Source organism: Haemaphysalis longicornis, unplaced genomic scaffold (assembly GCF_048455015.1).
Source record: "Haemaphysalis longicornis isolate Haplotype H1 unplaced genomic scaffold, Haemaphysalis longicornis Haplotype H1 scaffold_8, whole genome shotgun sequence".
In the NCBI taxonomy this organism is placed as follows: domain Eukaryota; kingdom Metazoa; phylum Arthropoda; class Arachnida; order Ixodida; family Ixodidae; genus Haemaphysalis; species Haemaphysalis longicornis.
The window spans coordinates 184,056,780-184,076,474 of record NW_027526445.1 but is presented as its reverse complement, the minus strand read 5'-3'; the positions used below and the strand labels follow the sequence as shown (position 1 = coordinate 184,076,474).

At 49.2% G+C, this 19,695-nt stretch overlaps 1 protein-coding gene across 4 annotated transcripts in view; it reads left to right on the top strand.

Annotated features, from left to right (window-relative positions):
- Positions 1 to 19,695, top strand: part of LOC144149351 (HEAT repeat-containing protein 5B) — an 81,034-nt gene that overhangs the window by 12,787 nt on the left and 48,552 nt on the right. For 3 of the 4 annotated variants that reach the window (XM_077680912.1, XM_077680910.1, XM_077680913.1), the window contains exons 9-23: positions 1,423 to 1,578; positions 1,732 to 1,982; positions 2,067 to 2,178; positions 2,750 to 2,902; positions 3,138 to 3,237; positions 3,741 to 3,850; positions 4,602 to 4,765; positions 9,178 to 9,210; positions 12,891 to 12,965; positions 16,469 to 16,678; positions 17,470 to 17,538; positions 17,603 to 17,724; positions 17,921 to 18,080; positions 18,160 to 18,349; positions 18,799 to 18,968. In XM_077680912.1, coding sequence (XP_077537038.1) covers positions 1,423 to 1,578; positions 1,732 to 1,982; positions 2,067 to 2,178; positions 2,750 to 2,902; positions 3,138 to 3,237; positions 3,741 to 3,850; positions 4,602 to 4,765; positions 9,178 to 9,210; positions 12,891 to 12,965; positions 16,469 to 16,678; positions 17,470 to 17,538; positions 17,603 to 17,724; positions 17,921 to 18,080; positions 18,160 to 18,349; positions 18,799 to 18,968 — 2,075 coding nt within the window. The remainder of the gene's footprint in view (positions 1 to 1,422; positions 1,579 to 1,731; positions 1,983 to 2,066; positions 2,179 to 2,749; positions 2,903 to 3,137; positions 3,238 to 3,740; positions 3,851 to 4,601; positions 4,766 to 9,177; positions 9,211 to 12,890; positions 12,966 to 16,468; positions 16,679 to 17,469; positions 17,539 to 17,602; positions 17,725 to 17,920; positions 18,081 to 18,159; positions 18,350 to 18,798; positions 18,969 to 19,695) is intronic. The other variant, XM_077680911.1, reaches the window with a different exon arrangement.

Genomic DNA, 19,695 nt, shown 5'->3' with positions numbered 1-19,695 from the left:
TGAAAAGGTCTATTCGGGAAGAAATCGTGTTTAACTCTTTCGGGACCGCTCCATAGGCCATCGATCACATATGATCGATGGTTTCCCGAGCCTGCAGAATACAAATTTTCGCTCGATGGAACACCTAGCGACATCTAGAAGATAGTTTGAAAACTGGAGTTTTCTCTTTTGTGAAGTTTCTTTTTTTATCACCAGGTGGCAACGCATCAGATATTTTATTCTGACGGGCCGTGGTTTCGAATGCAAACAAACATGGCGTCATACTCGCGCGAGCGTGATAAGAAATCCGCCTCGTCTCGTCTCACATATCTTCGCCTTCTACTGTGGATTTTAACGATGAGAGTGGCAGTGAAGAGTCCGAATGCGGCTTTAGAGATCGGATTTCAGCTCGAGTGAGGATTCGGGTATCGATCAGCCTGGAACATCAAATCGCGCTCAAAGGTGGGTGTTGCTTTCGGTTTCAATTGGCTCTGGAGTAGGTATGTGCGCTCGAAATATGTTCTGGCTGGTTTATATTTGTTCGCTAGGGTGTTAACTACCTATGGTGGTGATCTCCTGCCACCAGCGCAGAAACGGATCAAGTTTTCGCCGACACGAGAGCCCAGCGTGCACCTGGGCAACGACGTAGCCATGGCCCTAGTGCCAAAGAGATCACACACAAATAAAAAAACCAGCTACAGCTAGCCACATCAAACTTTCGCGATGAAGAAACAAAGCATTGTGTTACATTTTTTATATCCTGAAATAATTTTATTCTTTTTTAATATTTTTTATTTTTACGCTTCTTTCTATCTTTTTATGTAGTTTTTTTTTACGAAGTTCTTACTTTAAGATTTTTTTCATGGTTCTATCGTCAGTGTTGAAGTAAAACTTGGTATTGTATGTCAAAGAACATATAATTAGCTGCATTTTGGTATATGCTAAGGCAGGATGGTGCCTTTGCTTTATGTAATAAAAAATTTGTATTGAGACCTCCCTTTTTCATCACTTTTTCCGGCGGTCCCGAAAGAGTTAACCCGATTCTCCTGAAACATGTTCAGGGCGAAAAAATCAGGGAAAATCGTGTTTTATTCGAAAACGAACAACCCTAAGTACATGATATCTAGGGCATCCTGCAGGGGGCTGGGCACGTAAACATGAGGGAAGAAGGGCAGTGGCCCGGGCAAAAGAGAAGTAGACTGACATCGCTGGGAGCTTGCAAAAGCAGTTGATGGTACAAGAAGACAAACGGAAGAAAAATTCGAGTATGCATTTTTTATGCATAGGTGAGCGTAGTTGGGAGGACTGTTGCTCCTATTTAAACGAAGTGTGATGTGCTGTCCGAAAGGAGGCCCCAGTATGTGAGGCTGATGCTGCAAGGACACACTCGTTTGAGCGCATGTGGCCACCCGTGTGACGTGTTTGTGCTGACCTGATTCACAGACGCCATCCTGGACAACAATGGTGGCGGTGGCAAGGAGGGCCAGCAGGAGGTGGCCCTGAGCCAGCACATCCTGGTGTGCGCCCTGCAGGAGCTGGGCTGCCTCGTGGAGACCCTGGGCACCACTGCCGTCGCCACGCTCTCCGATTCCTCCATAGGTGAGAGGGGGGGCGCCAAAAATGCATCTGGGGGCAGGTGGAATCACCATCTTGTAGCACGCCACATGTTCGTTAGCCCCGCCTGCTGGTAAATTGAGCTTCAGTGGTGTGTAGCGGTGCACTGTTTTGTCCCTGGTGTGGTGGGCTGTGCAGGGCTGGTGGAGACGGTGGTGTCGGTGCTGGTGCACACGAGCCCCGCGGCGCGCCTGGCGGCCGCCTGGTGCCTGCGCTGCGTGGCGACAGCCGTGCCCTCGCAGCTGACGCCCCTGCTGGACCGCTGCCTGGACCAGCTGGAGTCGCTCAAGTCCTCGCCGGAGGCCATCGCGGGGCACTCAGCCGCCCTGGCAGCCCTGCTGGGGGCCGCCAGGCACACACCCCTGGGCCTCCCCCACAACAAGGGAAAGGTGGGGGGCCCGTCTCCTCTCCTCTCTGTCCCTGCTTGGGTGGTCCCTGTGTGACGCTTCCATTGCCTCTTCTTCCGATGCCAGATGATCTTCAACCTGGCCGAAGACCTGCTGCGCAGCGCCTCGCAGAACAGCCGCCTCTCCCTGCAGCGTACGCAGGCCGGCTGGCTCATGATGGGCGCCGTCATGACCCTCGGTCAGTAACTTGAGGAGGGCACTGCTTGCCACTGCAGCTGTGTGAAAAAAAGGATTGTGTGTGTGTGGCAAGGAGGGTACACACGCTTTCTCTCCAAGCCCATTGGCTTGGAACGCTCTTCAGACTACTTGGGCCTGAGGAGGCTGATTGCAGAGTCTGTGGGCTAGATGGTGTTGTGTTGTCTCATCTTTTTTGGCTTGTTTTTGCTTGTTTTGTTTATTACACGTTACAGCGCCATTGTACTCGAGTAAAGGGGTTTACATGTGCACAGCAAGTAAAAAGAACAAATGCGCAGGGGATAAAACCTATCTATCATAACACAGTTGTCTCGAAAAGGCTGGTTACATGCCTAAAACAACCTATTTATAGTAAGAAGCTGTTATCTTGCGAGCACCAAAAGTTCACGCTTGAACCATCCTTCCTGAGGAATGGCAGGCTTTCCTCACGGGATGGTCAAACATTGCCGTCTCAGGTGCAGGGTCGTTTTACACTCAACCTAGTCTGGTGAAGAGGTGGTCCCGAGCAGGCTGTCACTTTCTCTCTCCCCCCTTTCCCTCTCCCAACGGTGCAGGCCCCCCCGTGGTGCGTAGCCTGCTGCCTCGTATGCTGCTGCTGTGGAAGAACTGCTTTCCCCGCTCCACCAAGGAGCTCGAGTCGGAGAAGGTGCGTGGCGATGCCTTCACCTGGCAGGTGACCCTGGAAGGCCGCTCGGGGGCCCTCAGCGGTGAGCGGCTCTCATCTCCCTCCGGCGCCTGTGATTTGTGTCTGTCTGTCACCGCTTCTATTCTCACTGGTGCCATTCTGGAGAGTGCAGAGTGGAAAAATAACTTGAGACACGCATTTTCTACCTCGCAGCAGGCATGCCCATGAACTCTGCATTTTGTTCTAGGCCTGTGTGTTGTTGGATGTCGGCAAGTGACTGTTCCTCTCTCTCTCCCCCTCTCCATGTTTCCTGGAAGCCATGGCAAGCTTTCTGAAGCACTGCAAGGAGCTGGCCTCCGACGACATCGTGCGTAGAATACTGTCACCTGTTGAGTCGGCGCTGCTCATGTTGGCTGGGTAAGCTGCCCACCTGTTTCCCAGCCAATGCACCTTTCCTGGCTTTGTGGGGGCCAGTGGGAGGTGGGGCTTGGGAGTTGGGCGTTAATCTCTCATCGCTGCAAACTGGGGGGGGGGTTAAGAAAACGTGGCACCTGTGGAAGCTGCCTGCCAAGAGTAGCCTGCAGCATTATTCACGCATATGCTAGTGCTGTTCTGCACAACTTTGAAGTGTGTAGCTCTGCTTAGTAGCTTTGCTACCCTTCGCAATTTGTAATGTCGCTAAACAGCAAGCAAAATGTAACGTGGGCTGGTGCGTATTTGTGAACTAGGGATGCTGATTTTCCAGTTAGGAGCAACTCTTTCCATGCCCCTGCCAGAGCACCAGTTGCGTAAATGTTGCAGGTGTCACAGTTTGAGCTTGGATGCCCTTTCAGAGGTTCTTAGAGTGCCCAAGTGAAATGAAGGCATGGGGTGGATAGAGAGACGAGGAAGTGATCCCGTGCTGTGTCCCCCTGTTGCAGGATCGGCCCGACCATCAAGTCATATGGCCAGCACCTGAAGGCCAGTGCCGCCATGGTGCGACTGCGGCTCTACGAGACCATGTCCCTGTTGCCAGCACAGTCTTATGAGAGTGGGAACCCCTCATTCTTCTCCTCCTCTGTTTCAGTGCTCTCGTGCTGCTGTGTGTGCTGTGCATGAAGCCTTGGGCAGCAGACTGCAGGACTTATTTTATAGTAGAGCTGTGTTAGGCGACATTAACGCACATTTCTCGATGTCCTCACATCAGAACTCTCCGAGCTCTACTTGGCTGTGAAGCGCGAGGCGTTCCGTAGCATGTGCCTTAACCCGATGGTAGCGAAAGGCAAGGGGCAGTGGCTCAATGGGTGGAGACATTTCGAAGCCATTTGAAAGCATGAGGTGGAAGCAAATCACGAAGCAAATCGTCTCAAGCTGCAAGAGGACGGACCCCTTTGAGAACACGAGGTGGAAACAAAGCATCTGAGGCACTTGATTGGACATTTTAATACTTTCACATTCAGGGGCCCCTAAGAAGGGCTTAGGCTTCCTCGGACTTTTGTCGGACTGTGGGTTAGTTGCAGTGACACTATCTCTGTGGTCGTAGTCTGTGATGTCAGGGCTGATGTGTCAGGATGGGAAAGAGAGTGGCTCAGGGGCGTGTTGATCTGGAGTTGAAACAGCGCTGCTTGTCCTCGCTTCCGTTCAACTGTGCTCTTCGGACTGGAGAAGCACGGGAGTGGTGATAGGGGAAGGCTTTGTCCCGCAGTGAGTCGGGGGGGGGGGATGACGATTTCGGAGGAGAGTTTGGTGCAGTCAAAAAGAAGACAGGGAAAGAACCAAGCCCCCTCTATTCTCAATTACAGGCAGCTACAACCACCTGCTGCGGCTGCTGGTAGCAGAGTTCACCCTGACAGAGAACCCGGCCAACACGACCACGTCGCTGCTGCGCAGCCTCTGCCACTCTGACGATAGCGTCATCCTCGGCTCCTGGCTGCAGGAGACCGACCACAAGGCCATCGAGGACCAGGTGGGTGACGGGCTTTTGTGCATATCCTTGAGAGTTTGATTAGGTAGCAGGTAACACTGGAATTTTGCTGCCTAAAATGCAAATGCAGGCCGCACCATTAAGGCATGCATCATCACCACCTGTCGTGGCGGCGATATTCCCTGTGCTCCACTCGAAAGCTTGCTGGGGAAACAGGTTGTAAAAAATATGCTTTACATTGGTTTTTCCCAGGGAGTTTCTTATTTAAAATGCGGCATAATTCCGTCTGTTCAAGTCCATTGAAAAGGCTGCCCGTTTGTGTTTTCAAACTGTGAAGTACTTGGGAAATATTCAAAGTTTTTGAACAGTGCTGTTCCATTTGAAGCCACATCAGGTATTTTGTCATTCATTTCAGTATTCGAAAGTTTCAAATATTGAATCATGCACCCCTAGTTTCAGCATAAAAATGTCCCTGCAATCAGAGAATGGGGAAGAACCTACATATCTCCATGTTGGCGTTTGTTGTAGCACCTTACTTTACAGGTTAATGCAAGTACTACTTATTTAACACATTATTGCACTGTTTGACCTGTTGTGTTCTTTTTTTTTGTTGTTAATCATGGCTTTTTTGTGGAGCTTAGCTGCTCTATTACTGAAGATTTTGTACTAGCTGTTCAAGCTGGTAAAAATTTTATTTGGTCATCTATAGGCGCTGTGGGCACATTAGTTGAAATATCAGCATCCAAAAATGTGCTATTTTATTTGCAACAAGTATCTGTTATCCCAAACATCTATGCATAAATTTCTGTATTTGGTGCATACCATGAGCAGGCCACATAAGCATTGTCCATTGTAAACTATGGCGAAAAGCAAAAACGCCCGTGTGTACGAGATTTCGGCGCACGATAAAGATCCCCAGGTGGTCAAAATTAATCCGGAGCCCTCCACTACGGCGCGCCTCATCGCCTGCGTTGCGTCGGCGCGTTAAACCCCAGAATCAATCAATCAATCAATCATTGTAAACTATGGAGGTAATGCACTTCGTTAACAGAAATGTGCTTTATGAAGAAAAAGCTGTGCTAAAATCACCTTTTTCCTCAAGTATTTCCATTGTTCATGCTTACATTTACTCTATAAAAGTCTTCTCTGCATGAACGTGCTGATTTTTGTATTGAACATTAGTGGTATTTGTGTTTCGAGACGCTAAGCCATACTCTAGCTAGTGGTCAACTTTATAGAAGCTGTTTCTACGGATTTTAAATAACTCCTGGGGCTAATGCTGATTGGTGGGGAGACTTCCCTAGCCTTAATGTGCCGCACAACCAGGCTAAAAATGTCTGCCTCTGCGCAATTTTCAGAACGTTTACTCTTCAACATCACCCACAGTTCCCGTAAGTACACAGAGAGTGTAAAGAAGAAGGTATACCATTGTCTTGGCTTAGGCATCAAGATCTTAAAGGATAAATTATAGGAGTGCACGTGAGTGTAGTATATGAGCCTGCTTTAGGGGCTTGGATTTTAGTCAGGGGGAAGAGAACAGAGACCACACTTCCTCTGGTATTCCAAAACCTCAAGAACACAAGGCGTGTGGGAGCAAAGAAAAAAAAAACTATGTTGTCCAAGAGTGCTTCTGCCAGGGTGTTTGAGTTTCTTTCCTGAGCAAACTGTCATGTGATGGGTCAATCGTCTATGGTGTGCATTTAGATATAGGTACTACAGTGGAATCTCGGTGATACGAATTCGGTTGATACGAATTTCGTTGTGATACGAATTTTCAAAATTCCCCGGCCAAAATGCATTGTACGCAATGTAAAAAAATTCGGATGATCCGTTCGCATTTATCACCCGGTGCGGGTGATACGAACACGCGAGCCGCGAGCAGATGACTGCGGCGTGGACGGGAGGCGGGAGTGTTTGTGCGGCCGTGTGGCCTTGGTCGCACGCAGGCACAAAATCATTAAGCGTGAACTGCATGGAGCGTTTTCTGCTCACGAAAATGCGCCGCGCAAGCCACAGGCGCGCTGACGCCACCGCGAATACCACCCGCATGCGGCGCGGTAAGCCGCGGCAACATGGCGGCGTCAACGGCCGCGAAGTAGGGCAGGTGGCTCGACCGACCGCTTCTGACCGCTCTTTAAAGAACAAAAGAAGTTGCTTATGAAGTAAGGGAGCTGATGAGTCCGAAAACGACACTGTAAAGCATCGTCCGCGCGGCTAGGGAAAGCGCCTATCAAATATCCGCCACCGTGGTAAGCCTAAACATCTCCGGCGGAGCCAGCGGGCTGTCCGGAGCGCTTTCAAACTGCCGCCATGAAGAGCGTGCCTCCCCGTTGGCGTAAGTCGGCAGGCTCCTCCCACTGCCGCGCGCGTCGCGCGTCATTTTACGAGCGAGGTAAAATCTGACGTGGGGGCGAAATCGTCAACGCGGGTGTCAAAAGAACGCGCGCGCAAACGCCGACGCGCCCGAATGGCATGCGGTTCAGGCTTGAGTTCGTGTGCGCGCGTCGCGTCGGCGATGAGCGCGCGTTCTTTTGACGCCCGCGCTGACGATTCAGCCCGGCACCCAGGCGCCAGCCTCTGCCTCGGTTACCGCTAACTGCATTGGGAGGAGCCTCACGACTTGCGCCAATAGGGAGATGCGCGCCTCATTGTGATTGCGGCAATTTCGGAGCGCCAGCAGCAGCTGGCTGGGCCACCTCCGCGGTGGATATTTGGCGTAGATGACATTTTATAGTGCTTCTCCCATACTGTCAGCTCCTTTCCCGCATGAGCAATTTAATTTACACATTGAGCTCCGTTTTAACAAAAGGTTAGAAGCGGTTGCTGAAGCTACCTGCACCTCTTCGCGGCAATAGCCGACGCCATATTGCCGCCGCCTGTCGCATACGCAGCACATTTCCATTTTTTCTCGTTTTCTGATGATACGAATTTTCGGGTGATACGAAAATTTTTGCCGCCCCTTGAGATTCGTATGACCGAGATTCCACTGTATATCTATAGTACCTTGAAGTTTGGCTAGTCTGCCATCCAGGCCAGTTTTGCATTATAATGGCGTAACGCAGGGATGAAAATGTTCGCAAAACAGCACATTGGTCAGCCACAGCACACTCATCATGTCTGCCATTGAAGAGTTTTTGAGAGGTAAATTATGTTCTAATAACTTTTTATTGTAAAATTATTTATTTACTTTTTCTTATGTGAAGCATTTTTTTAGGAACTTAAGGTGAAAGTTAACGTCATCTCCTTGAACATTGCTTTTAGCTGTGGTCACCTGCACACTGTGGGGAGCAGACGATCAGAGGCATGCACAGTACTGTTTACAGATTGACAATTCCTAAAAAACTTATTCAAACACGAAAAGGATGCAAAGAAATAACACTAATGTCAGAAAAAGCTATAAAAACAGCGATTTATTTTTTAGTAAAATGTCTGAGTAGCAAAAATGGGCCAGTACACCGCGAGGGCACTGCAATCGACCGATGTGCGGTCTGCCCATGGCTTTTCTCGCAGAAAGGACACCGCTGAAGGCCTCAGACGGCAGACTACCCAAATTTCTAGCGACTACTATGCTATAACCTTTAAAGGAGCAGAATCTTGTTGGTACGTGTGTAAGTGGTCTGTGTCAACGTGTGTCCGACGGGGCAGTCATTGGGTTAAGAACAACAATTGTGCAGTGTATAGCCTCATGTATTCGAGGCTTGATGCAAAGGTTCTTTGCTGGTGCAATGCAGCACCAGCAAGCAGTTCAGTTGAGGGAGCTTTATTTCACGCGTGGCAAACTGAAGAAGCTACAAGGCACGATCGCAGTTGGGAAGAAACTTGTTTTTAGAACCCTAGTGCAGTCCATCAAAGTGTGTTTGCTATACCAGATTTTCTAATCGAAAGTAGTGTCTCAACCTGTAAGCAGGCGGTTATATTGGCAACTTAAGTTAGAATCCTTTGCAAGAACAAATTTTATCTGTCACCTCAAGCTCTTTGGTATTCACTGCAGCATATGTTGGGAACCAAGGCATCAATGAATGCTTGCATGGGTCGATACAGCTTATAAGCATGGTTTCACACCATTGCTCGACAAAGCTCTGGCTTGTGCTTGGACACCGCCCTTTGGCTGAAAAATTTCCTCACAGCTACTAATAGATGATAGTGTCCGCTGCTCTGCTTAGTCAGAAGCTACTCTCACTCCTTTTAAAGTCCAAGCTAGTACCTTTCCCGTTTTATTGACACCTGGTCTAGTTAACCTCTGGGTTAATGTCTGAGTGTCCAGGTTCACGTATAACAAAGCTGGTTTTTAATCTGTGAGTAAAATGACATGCATTTGACAATGATAGAAACTGCTCCCGCAAAAAGGGTCCGGTGACTCTGTGCCAGTAGCTTCCACAGTCTGCCAACTTGTATTGCCCCCACACGCTGGTTCCCGGGGGCCAGAGGAGCTGACAGATTGCGTAACTTTGTAGATGGAACCCCACAGGAAGTCGGACAAGTCCTTTGTGAGTATGCCTGCCTAGTGAGCTCGGCCGCTAAGGGGAGAGAGGGCATGCGTCTCCCCTCCGCGACGATCCCCCGAGCTCGCCATGTGGATGATGCCACCGTGCATGGGCCTCGCATGTAGAGCAGCCTTTGTGATAGAAGCCTCATGTGTGGAGCTTTCCTGCACCTTGCCTCCTCTGACCTCAGAGAAATCGTGAATGGAAATTCATTCCCCCTTTTTTTTTAAGTGCGGAGCACTTTGTGGGCTCCCCTTGTCGTCTTAGCTCGCTAATGGTCAATGCGACTGCCAGAATCAGGCGGCACAGTGAGATAACGGACTTCTGTACCGGGGTCAGGGAGTCACGCTGAGGCTTCGAAAAACCACGTGGTTGAGGGTCGAGGGTCGAATTTTTGAGGGTCGAATTTTTTTGAAAAAAAACTTTCCCTGGTGGTCAAATTAGTTTATCGCGGATTTGGAATGTACAAAATGTCTAAAGTCAGGATTAAATGGTAAAAAATTATCAGGAACAGTATTTTGGGGTCAGCATCACTTAGAACTGAAAAATGTTCAATGTGTAGTATTTCAGAGTGTGGTATTCCTTGAAACACGGGTCTATGCACAGTGCCTTATCGCAGTCTGCACGCATAAAGCGCGTGTCCGAAAATGAGCTCTCTTCTTCCAAAGAAAGGCTGTCTTCCGATTCAGACTCGATGAAAGGAGCAAACTCAGAGTCAGAAGAGTCATCGCGGTCGGTGTCATCAGAACGGGCAGTTCGTGGGGCAAATCGCTGCTTTGCCGTGCATCTGAAAAACTCGAAGGCAACACAGTAAACGAGGAGAGCGAGAATAACTCGTGCGCGCCGGTGAAAAACGAGCTAATAGCAGCGCCAATATAGATAGAAATCAACTTCCGCCGCCCCCGCAACGGAGTCTCCGAGTAGGTTACTTCAGTTCCAAGCAAGGAGGGCAAGAATACCTAGTGAGCGTGGGTAATAAACAAGATAAGAGCAGCGCCAATATAGATCGAAATCAACTTCCGCCGCCCCTGATAGCGAGCGCCGATCAAGTTTCGCGCGCCTCCGATGCGATCACGTGGCGAAACAGAAACCACACCCGCCGTGGTGGCTCAGTGGCTAAGGCGTTGCGCTGCTGAGCACGAGGTTGCGGGTTCGATTCCCGGTCGTGGCGGCCGCTTTTCTGATGGAGGCGAAAAGCAAAAACGCCCGTGTGTACGAGATTTTGGCGCACGTTAAAGATCCCCAGGTGGTCAAAATTAATCCGGAGCCCTCCACTACGGCGCGCCTCATCGCCTGTGTTGCGTCGGCGCGTTAAACCCCACAATCAATCATCAATCGAAACTGAAACCACGAAACACATTGACACGTACAGACGCCGTAACGCGCCGAAGCCAGAGAGTTCTGTTTTTCACCGCAAGAAGGTAGCACAATCAAATTTCAAACACTTCTTGTAAGTCCCAGGAGGTGGCAGCACCTCCCAGGGAGCATGCATCGTTAATATGGCGCGAAATTTCAAACGGATGCTCGAAATCGTACCCGTACGGCAAAGACCTTGCGGGACGGAAAACCGCCGCAGTACACGTACGGCAAAAACCCTCAAAGAGTTAAATAGTCATAATCGTTCAAACCTTATGAAGTGTTGGCGCTTGTCATACATCTCCCCGTTGTTTAGCGCAAAGAAAACTGCAGGTACATTTCAGGCAAAGTCTGTTTATATAACCGGCAGCCCCTGCGTTCATTTAGTTAGGAACGCTCGTTGCATTGGTTTTTACGATAGAAAGCGAAAAAAGCGGCCGCGCAAGAAAAAAAGGGCGTGTTTACAATGACGCAGAAAGGCTCCAGCCGGGCAAGAAAGAAATGATGTGTTCGAAATGCCGCAGAAAGGCTCCAGCCGCGCAAGAAAAAAATTGCATGTTTGTAATAACGCAAAACAGCTCCAGCATACGAAATAAAGCAAACACAAAAAGAACAGTCTCCCGCTGGCGCAGTTTCAGGGAGGGGGCATGCGAGCACTGTGAAGGCGGAAAATTTGAAATGCATTGGGTGGCAGCAGTGAGCTGATATCGGCGCTGCAGCCCATTATGGCGAATCACTGCTCTGCACTTCCGAAAGCTTTCACATTGAGTGGAACGGCTTTAATTTTTAATTGGAGACTGCGGTGCTATTTACTCTCCCTGGTCCTAACCAAATGCAAAGGCTCTGAGCAAAGTGCCAATCCTAGGAGTTGATATATATACCTGGGGGCTGTTTGAGATCAAACTTTTCAGTTGTTTGGGCTTGGTGAAAAAAATATGGCTGCCGCAGCTCATTTTGAAATGCGAACCACGTTAATAATGGGCCCGTGATCATTCCAGGGTTTGCTGCATTCCATTTGTTGTGCCTGCTGTGTGTGTGTTTCTGACATTCTAGTTAGATGGCTTGGTGCTGCCATTGACTCGTCAAGCTTCTTTCGAATTGGGCGAGGCACCTTGAAAAAACAAAAAACAAAAAAAAAACAAGTTTTGATATTTGTGCATTTTGTTGCTTTTGTGGCTTGCTGTTCATGTTGTGTGATGAAGTTCAGTCTTCCTGTTCTCTTTTTTTTTTCCTTTTGGCTTTTTAGTGTTTTAGGCTTCATTCGTGTTTTTGTACAACATTACATGCCAGAAATAATTACACCGTGCACGTACATAGTTCAGCAATTGAAGCCCGAGCATGAAAATGTGAAGCGGGCGGCTCTTGTTGCACTATGCAGTTCGCAGATGCAAACGAGTGGAGAGTTAAGGCACATGTATGGTGCTCAATGTCTACAAATGAGAAATTTTGTGAGAGGCATTTTCTTTTTGTGTTTCTGTGTTTGCATTGAGTTTTTGATGGGCGTACGTGCATTATTTGAGCTACAGGCTCGCCCTTGTTTGCGTTTTCAGTGCCGCCCTGATCCTTTCCCTCTTTTTTATTTAAATTTATTTCTGACCGTTACAGTCGAACTTTGGTATAAAAACCTGAGTTCATTAAACAATTAAAATGCTTATTATTTTTTTCTTTTTTTCAGGATCCAGTTCTTTAATTGAAGGCCCTACTTTTGTTTTCTCAGTGTGCAAATTGTTTTGTTGTTGTAGTTTTGACATGACGAGGTTATGGCTGGCTTGAAGGAAACTAAGACAGCCTGAATTTGAGTGGCTAGTGGGTCTGTCATGGTTACAAGGAAATGCACTAAAAAAACAAGATGGGCGGAAAGAAAAGGCACAGCACACAGCACTGTGTCGTGTGTGTGAGCACAAAGTGTACCAAGATGCTACCAAGCACTGACATAAAGTGAAGGGGACGGATTTCTTTCACTTCTCCAGGAGCTAGGTAGCCTTGCGTGTTTCTCAGACATCTTATGACGTGAACAATGCTAAGTCAAGACATATCAGGCGTAGTACCTTTTTTGTAAAAAACTTCTGCTTACAGTGTTGAGTCTTTTTGTGTGTTGTGCTAAAAGTAGGATGCTCTTGTATCGAAGTTCGGCTGTGCTGACTTGTTTTTGCCCTTGCTGTTTGTGTTTTTTGACTGGCAAGCCTCGTTTGGTTGCTTTTGCCTGCTGATTGTTTTGCTGTGCTTGCTAGAGAATGAAAAGTTGCTAGGTAAATGCACCTTGCAGCGGCAGTAGACCTGCTTATTGTGTTGCCGCTCACCTCCTCCCCTCTTTCCCCCCTTTGCAGTTGCAGCCCAATAGTGCTTCGGGATCAGGGGCTTTGGAGCATGACACCACTGCACTGTATAGGTCGCTTAACAAGGTACCACCGCCAACCACCATATTGTGCACCCTTTTTCGTTTGCCGAGGGGCCGGGGGAATCTCAGGGATGTGTGATACCTAGTGGGGAGGACGTTGTCACGATATGCACGGGATGGGTCATGATAGTTCATTTGAACTTTCGATGGAACAACTTCAGTTGTGGAGGAGGCTGTCTCTCCGCTATTTCTTAGTCTTTATTTGTGAGATGTTCGTTGTCTGTGTCAGACTTTGGCTAGCTCAGAACAACAAGAATTAAGGTTTTGTTTATCTGGCTGATACCTGAAGCTGTCGATGTAGTATTTTAGCTGAACCCTACCACTTGCAGGTTTTAGACTAACACTGAATAAGTCACGTGACTTTGTACTCCAGAAAGACACAGACAGGGCAGTGTTGTTACCACCTCTATAATTTTGGTGCTGACAAAGGGCTTTGAGGGTTAGCCAATAGTATTAATGCCCTGAGATTCACCTCTGAAATTTCTATCTCATGGGGTCTGGCAAATTGCTTGAAAGTCTCTGAGGCAACTTGTCCACTTGATCTCTTCACTCAAGGTAGGCTGAATGCTGTGAATTTTTTTTACAATATCAAATTGGGTGTGAATATGCCTCTGGTTGACGTGGAAGGAATGGCTAAAGGGGCCACATTAATGCAGCATGTAAGTGTGCTTTGTCAAACTGTTGGATCTTTCATATTTCGCAGTCTCCTACAGATTGCCTGTTGTTTTCCTCACCCCCAATGCACCATAAATTGTGGTGAGGAAGGTGAGCGATTTGAAATTAACCCCTTTAATTGCAACTTATACGACAATAACAGCGTACTTCCTTCCAACGAGAATGCAGTCTGTAGGATGACAGTAATTAACAGTAAGGAACTGGCACTAGAGCGCAAGGCTATACAGTCTAGTCCACTTATAACAGTATTCAAGTAACAAGAAATTCCATCATTATTATCGATAATCGGTATAAGCAGGTTGCGATGAAGACAAAACAGAGGTCAAAACATCTTATCCACATTCAAGCAAGGTCGTATTACTACTTATCTGCAAAAGAGATGCCATTGCCTATCAGCTTTATTTGCTTCACGCCAAGCTGGTGCACCTTTTTCAAGAGCATCTATGGGTGCTTCACCTAGCTGAGCGAAAGGTCCTTGGAAGAAACGGAGTCCCTGAGGCCTCCTGCGAAGACACTATCTGAGTAGGCTGCGCAACTGCATTGTCAGAGTTGTCACTGTCATGACTGTCTGCAGCACGTATCTGCGCAGCGATCACTTCTTCAGTGAGGCACTCGGACGTTTTTAAAACATCAGCCCTGACATCCCTTTTGCGGAAAAACGGAGGCAGTTGGAGAGGCACCCAGTCAAGTTCAAAGCGGTGCACACGCAGCACGTGATGCAACAGGCTGCAAGCCCGCGAGTGGGCATGGAGATGATGCCAAAGTGGCGGCGCCAGGAGGGAGGTTCAGAGGGAAAACTGCTCTCCTCTCGCTTCCTCTTAACTCTTTCGCTACCGCAGAAAATTGACCAATTTTGGGGGGTCCAAGAAAACATTTTTTTTTCTGCTAAAAAATTATTTAGGCACTAATTGCAGGAGCACAAAATGCAGATTATTTAACGGCCTTTCCAATAACACCAGTTTTTTAAAGGTTTTCATATATCATAGTTGTGAAAAAAAATATCAAAATCAAAAGTTTTGTCAAGTTGTCGAAAAAAATGATAAAAAAGGAGTTGTGTATATCAAACCACCGGTAGTAGAAAAAAATTAGAATATACATTTTGCAGCGAAACATTTCAAAAACACACCCTAAAAAAAATGTCGACTTGCGCGGAACAGTTTTTCAGATATAAAAAAAAAAATTTTAGCACGCACGGTGCTCGTGTCATGCGGTGAAGCCCAACCTCTAATTCAAACTGTGCAATTTTGGGTGGTTCCTTGGAATAAATCTGGCGGTTTGACGTTATCAGAGGCACCAATTTGCCCCCACATAACGTAAAAACATCTTGTCAATGGCTGACTTTGCATTTACAGCGAGCACAATACTTGGGACAAGCACGCGATGCAGAAAAAAACATGCATGAAGTTGAAAACGGAACGCCGTGGCTGATGTTTGTTGTCGTTCACGGTCAGTTATCTCTCAAAACATAAAGCTGAGCTTTATCATCATCTTCTTACTCGCAATTGTAGCCTTGCTCGCAAAAATGAGGTACGATGAGCTAGAATCGTCCCCTGCGATGTTTGGCCGAGTAGCAGTCGCGCGCTAAAAAAGTTCAGCACAACGAGCCTCCTCTATTGCAGCGCCACCTAACATTTTTCAAATGAAACAGTACAAAAACTTATCAGAGACTCCGTCCGAATAGACAGTTCAACTAAGCAGCAACATTAGACACCCGGATATACCCTCGCATGAAAACGAAACTGGAAGGCGAACAGCTGGCAGTGTAAGGCCGGTTTGAAGCGCTGTCCTCGGCGGAACAGATATCTGGCGACTGGGTGTGACCTTTTGACTTGCATCTGAAGTTCTTATCGCAGAAATCGGGTTAGGGTGGGGGGAAATGAGGAGCAGCGTGCTTTGTTCGAGGATCTGTCGCGGACGCTTCCGGCGCCATGGCAGTTAGCCTTGAAGTTGGGTAACTGCGTAGTTGCGCTAAATATGAATTTCGCGATGCAGAAACGAAACCGAAACTGTTGTAAACTGTTTGGGAATGGTCCTGGGGTAAGTAGAACTACCAGAGTACTTAGGAGAACTTGCGCAAAGGCAATAAAACTGCCTAAAATCATAAAGTAGCTTTGCAACCAGGCACTGCTTGACATTTTCAGCCGATTTCTGGGATTATTACTGTCAGAGCGTGAACCTGACGATTGAAAATCGTTTGCTAGTTCCCCATTCACGCCCTGTTAGCAAAAAACAAGCGCTGGTGCAGAGTAATTACGAGTTGCACGCATTCTTCGTTGGTAGCCTTGAGGCGCGATGACCACGCCCCTTTTCCACAACCAGGTGATTCAAAAGCGTGTCAAAAATCACGTTTCCGTTGCAAAAATGAAAACAAAACTGATTTTGAAAGGCCATTTTCTGATCTAACTCCGAACAGCTTTACTTGTTCGAGAAACGCCTGGAACGCTATGAAAAGGCGCTCCCAAAAGTATCGATCAAATTGATCGATTTTGATAGGCGCGGTAGCGAAAGAGTTAAGCGCCGCAGTCAACTCGTTTTCTGAGGGGCGGAAGGGATGCGAGGCTTGCGGCACTCGCCGGTGGTACAGAGAGGCAGCTCGCATTTTCGGTGCGCACTGTAGCCGTATTTAACTGTTATATCCGGCATCACAGCACTAGAATGCCTACGAAAGTGGACAGTGCCGTAGTCGTTTATCGTTACAACTGATACATTGTTATAAACGGTATTGCTATGAGTGGGCTCGACTGTATACGTTCCTGCCTTGGACGACGAGAGATGGCTGGGCCCTAGTTGGACGTGTCCCCACCCCCTGGTGCTAAACGAAATATGGTGCAGGGTGAGGCCCCTCTTCCGGGCCCGCTGCCCCTGGGCGTGGCGGTGATCGACGCGTCGGTGCTGCTGTACGGGCTGGTGTTCCCGCACGTGGCCTTCAAGCACCGGCTGCAGATGCTGGACCACTTCTCGGAGTGCGTGCGCCACAGCAAGGCCACCCGCCAGGAGGCCGTCCAGATCAACATCTTCACCGCCCTGCTCAGCGCCCTCAAGGTGGGCCCCTGAAGACCCCGGACCCCTCCCTCCATCGTGCTTCGTGTCGTCCCTTTCCTGAAGTCACCGACTTTTAAAGACGATGCGTATCGTCTTAGTAGAAACGTGTGCGTGGACATATTAGCAGAAATGAAGAAGAAGAAATAGGCGTGGGCGGGCAGGGAATGTAGCACAAAGTAAAGGGTAACAGAGGGGATCCCTAGAGAAGGCAAGTGTGGCAGGGGACGGCAGAAAGTTAGGTGGGCAGATGAGATCAAGAAGCTTGCAGGGATAAATTGGTCGCAGTTAGCACAGGACCGGGATAAGTGGAGATCCATGGGAGAGGCCCTTGCCCTGCAGTGGGCGTAGACAGGCTGACAATGGTGGTGATGATGATGATTATATGTACCGTACCCTACCATGACCTCAGGTCTGTGCCCAAGGAGCCATTGAAAAAGGAATGATAGGAGTAAGATTTAGAGACAGGAAATTCAAAACAGCAAACTCAGGTGGAAGGCAATCAGGAAAAGAACTTGGGCTGGGCTGGCCATGAAACGTGAAGAACTGACAACCAGTGCAGCATGGGGGTGAAGGAGGGGCAACTGAAAGGTGCACTAGGAGCCAGAGGAGACCATTAGCTCAATAGAGGAACATCTGGAAATTTGGTGGCAGAGATGGGTTCAGACAGCGGAAGAGATGGGAGCAGTTGGAAGTTGATGAGAAAGGCCTTCGTTCTGCAATGAATGTAGATGTGCTGCTGCTGCTGCTGCTGATGATGATGATGGTGACCTCTATGGTGCTTGTGTGTGCAGGCACTGGCAGAAGCGAAGACATCACTAGGTGGGGAAGATGTGCGCAAGGCAGCGGTGGGACTCATCCACGTAAGTCCGCTGGGGTCCGCTGGCCTCCCAGAGATTGCTCATCTACCTTCCTTGGCCCTTGCAGGGTGCCCTGAGCCACCCAAACCCGATCCTGCGCTGCGCAGCGGGAGAAGCCCTGGGTCGCATGGCACAGGTGGTCGGGGACGGACGCTTTGTGGCTGAGATGGCCCAGGATAGCTTCGACAGGTGAGGCTTGGTGCAGAAGAAGGATGCAGTGTGATTGGCCAGCCAGCACGCCCTCGATGGTGGGAGGCACTGCGTGCGTGAAATGGGGAATTGTGGTGTTCTAGAACAGCATTTCAGTACAAACGTTAACTCTCCAACAAGCACCCGAGCACCAGTCCCAAAAGCTGTGCCTGTCTTTGTGACTCGATGTGTGCAGGCTGAAGACGGCCCGTGACGCAGTGTCGCGCACGGGCCACTCGCTGGCCCTGGGCTGCCTGCATCGGTACGTGGGCGGCATGGGGTCTGGCCAGCACCTGAACACCAGCGTGAGCATCCTGCTGGCCCTGGCGCAGGACATGAACGCCCCCGTCGTCCAGGTAGGCCTCTCCTCGAAGAGGGAGAGGAGACCGATGATGGTGACGGGGATGTGTGCGCGTGCAACCCCTTTCCCTCTAGGTGTGGGCGCTGCATGCCCTGGGCCTGATAGCGGACTCGGGGGGCCCCATGTTCCGGGGCTACGTGGAGCCCACGCTGTCGCTGGCCCTCAAGCTGCTGCTCAGCATGCCCCCGACGCACGTGGATGTGCACCAGTGCATCGGCAAGTGCCTCTCCGCCGTCATCACCACCATCGGGCCCGAGCTGCAAGGTACGCTTGGGGGAGGAGGGGGAGAAGAGTACAGTAGAACCTCGTTATGAGAGACACTGTTACAAGAGACAGTTGGTTATAAGAGACATTTGAATGAAAGCGGCCTGGTTGGTTTTCCTATGTTCGCCATGTTAGCAACATTGCCTACAAGAGACCTTGGTTACAAGAGGCACGTTTTTTGGTTCCCTTGAGTGTCTCCTGTAACGGGGTTTTACTGCAGTGCCACTGCCACCACCTCCACAGCACCCTGCCCACCATGATTTATGAGGAAGCTCAACGTGTCATTGCTTCCCAGATGACTAAAAGGGGCCAGCTCTTCTCTCCCACGCCCTTTGTTGACAGCTGTGTCAGTGCATCAAGTTCCCCCGTACTTCTTGCGGTGGATACCATCTGTTGCTGATGGCCCTGCTCTCTCTCTCTCTCTCTCTCTCCCTGGGTGAACAACGCAGGCAACACGAGCTCGATCAGCACGGCGCGCTCCTCCCTGCTGGTGGCGTGCAGCATCATGCAGGACCACGGGGACGCCCTGGTGCAGACCGAGGCCATCTCGTGCCTGCAGCAGCTGCACATGTTCGCCCCCCGACACGTCAACCTCTCCTCCCTGGTGCCCGTGCTCTGCGTGAGTGGCCCTGCTGGTCTGCCTGCTCGCTGATGGGGGGCAGCAGCACAGCGCAGAGTTTCACGCTGATACTCTGTCGCAAAGAGGTTTGCCTGTACAGCTTAGTTACGCACCGAGGCAGCTGCTGCACAGCCATCATGTCTGGCAATGTCGGAGGAAACGAAGAGGAAGACGAGGCTCGGTGCTGGCTGAGACTCGCGAGCTACCATCTGGCTAGAGCTGCTCAATTCTCGCCAAATGCACTAGGGTTCACCTTGCTTTTTGCTTCCCCACAACAATAGCCTAGAGGGAAATCTGGCGCCAGTGTGCTGTCATGCACCAGGTAGGAACATTCCACCTGTCCCTGGCATGGCTCATGAACAGGCTGAATAGTCGCCTGTGGCTGCTAAAAAAAACACAATATTATTGTGAAGGATTATTTAAAGTTGCTTTATCAATAGACTAGTGGAGCTGCAAAAGATTTATTTGTTATGGATTGTTTAGAAGCTTCATTTGATACAAATAAGAAAAAATGTTCTTTTTTTGTTGACTTTAGCTTTGGGAGTGCTAAGAGGCCATCTAGCAAGCCAAGCCTGGTTGGAGAGGAGCCCTTCTAGTTGTTATGACGACATTCATGACAGCCTGCGATTACGCCGACAGATTTCTCTCTAGTATGCATTAGTATCAGACTGTGTGGTCCGCAGAAGGAGGAAGAACATAGGCCAACTTTAAACGCATCTACAAGGCT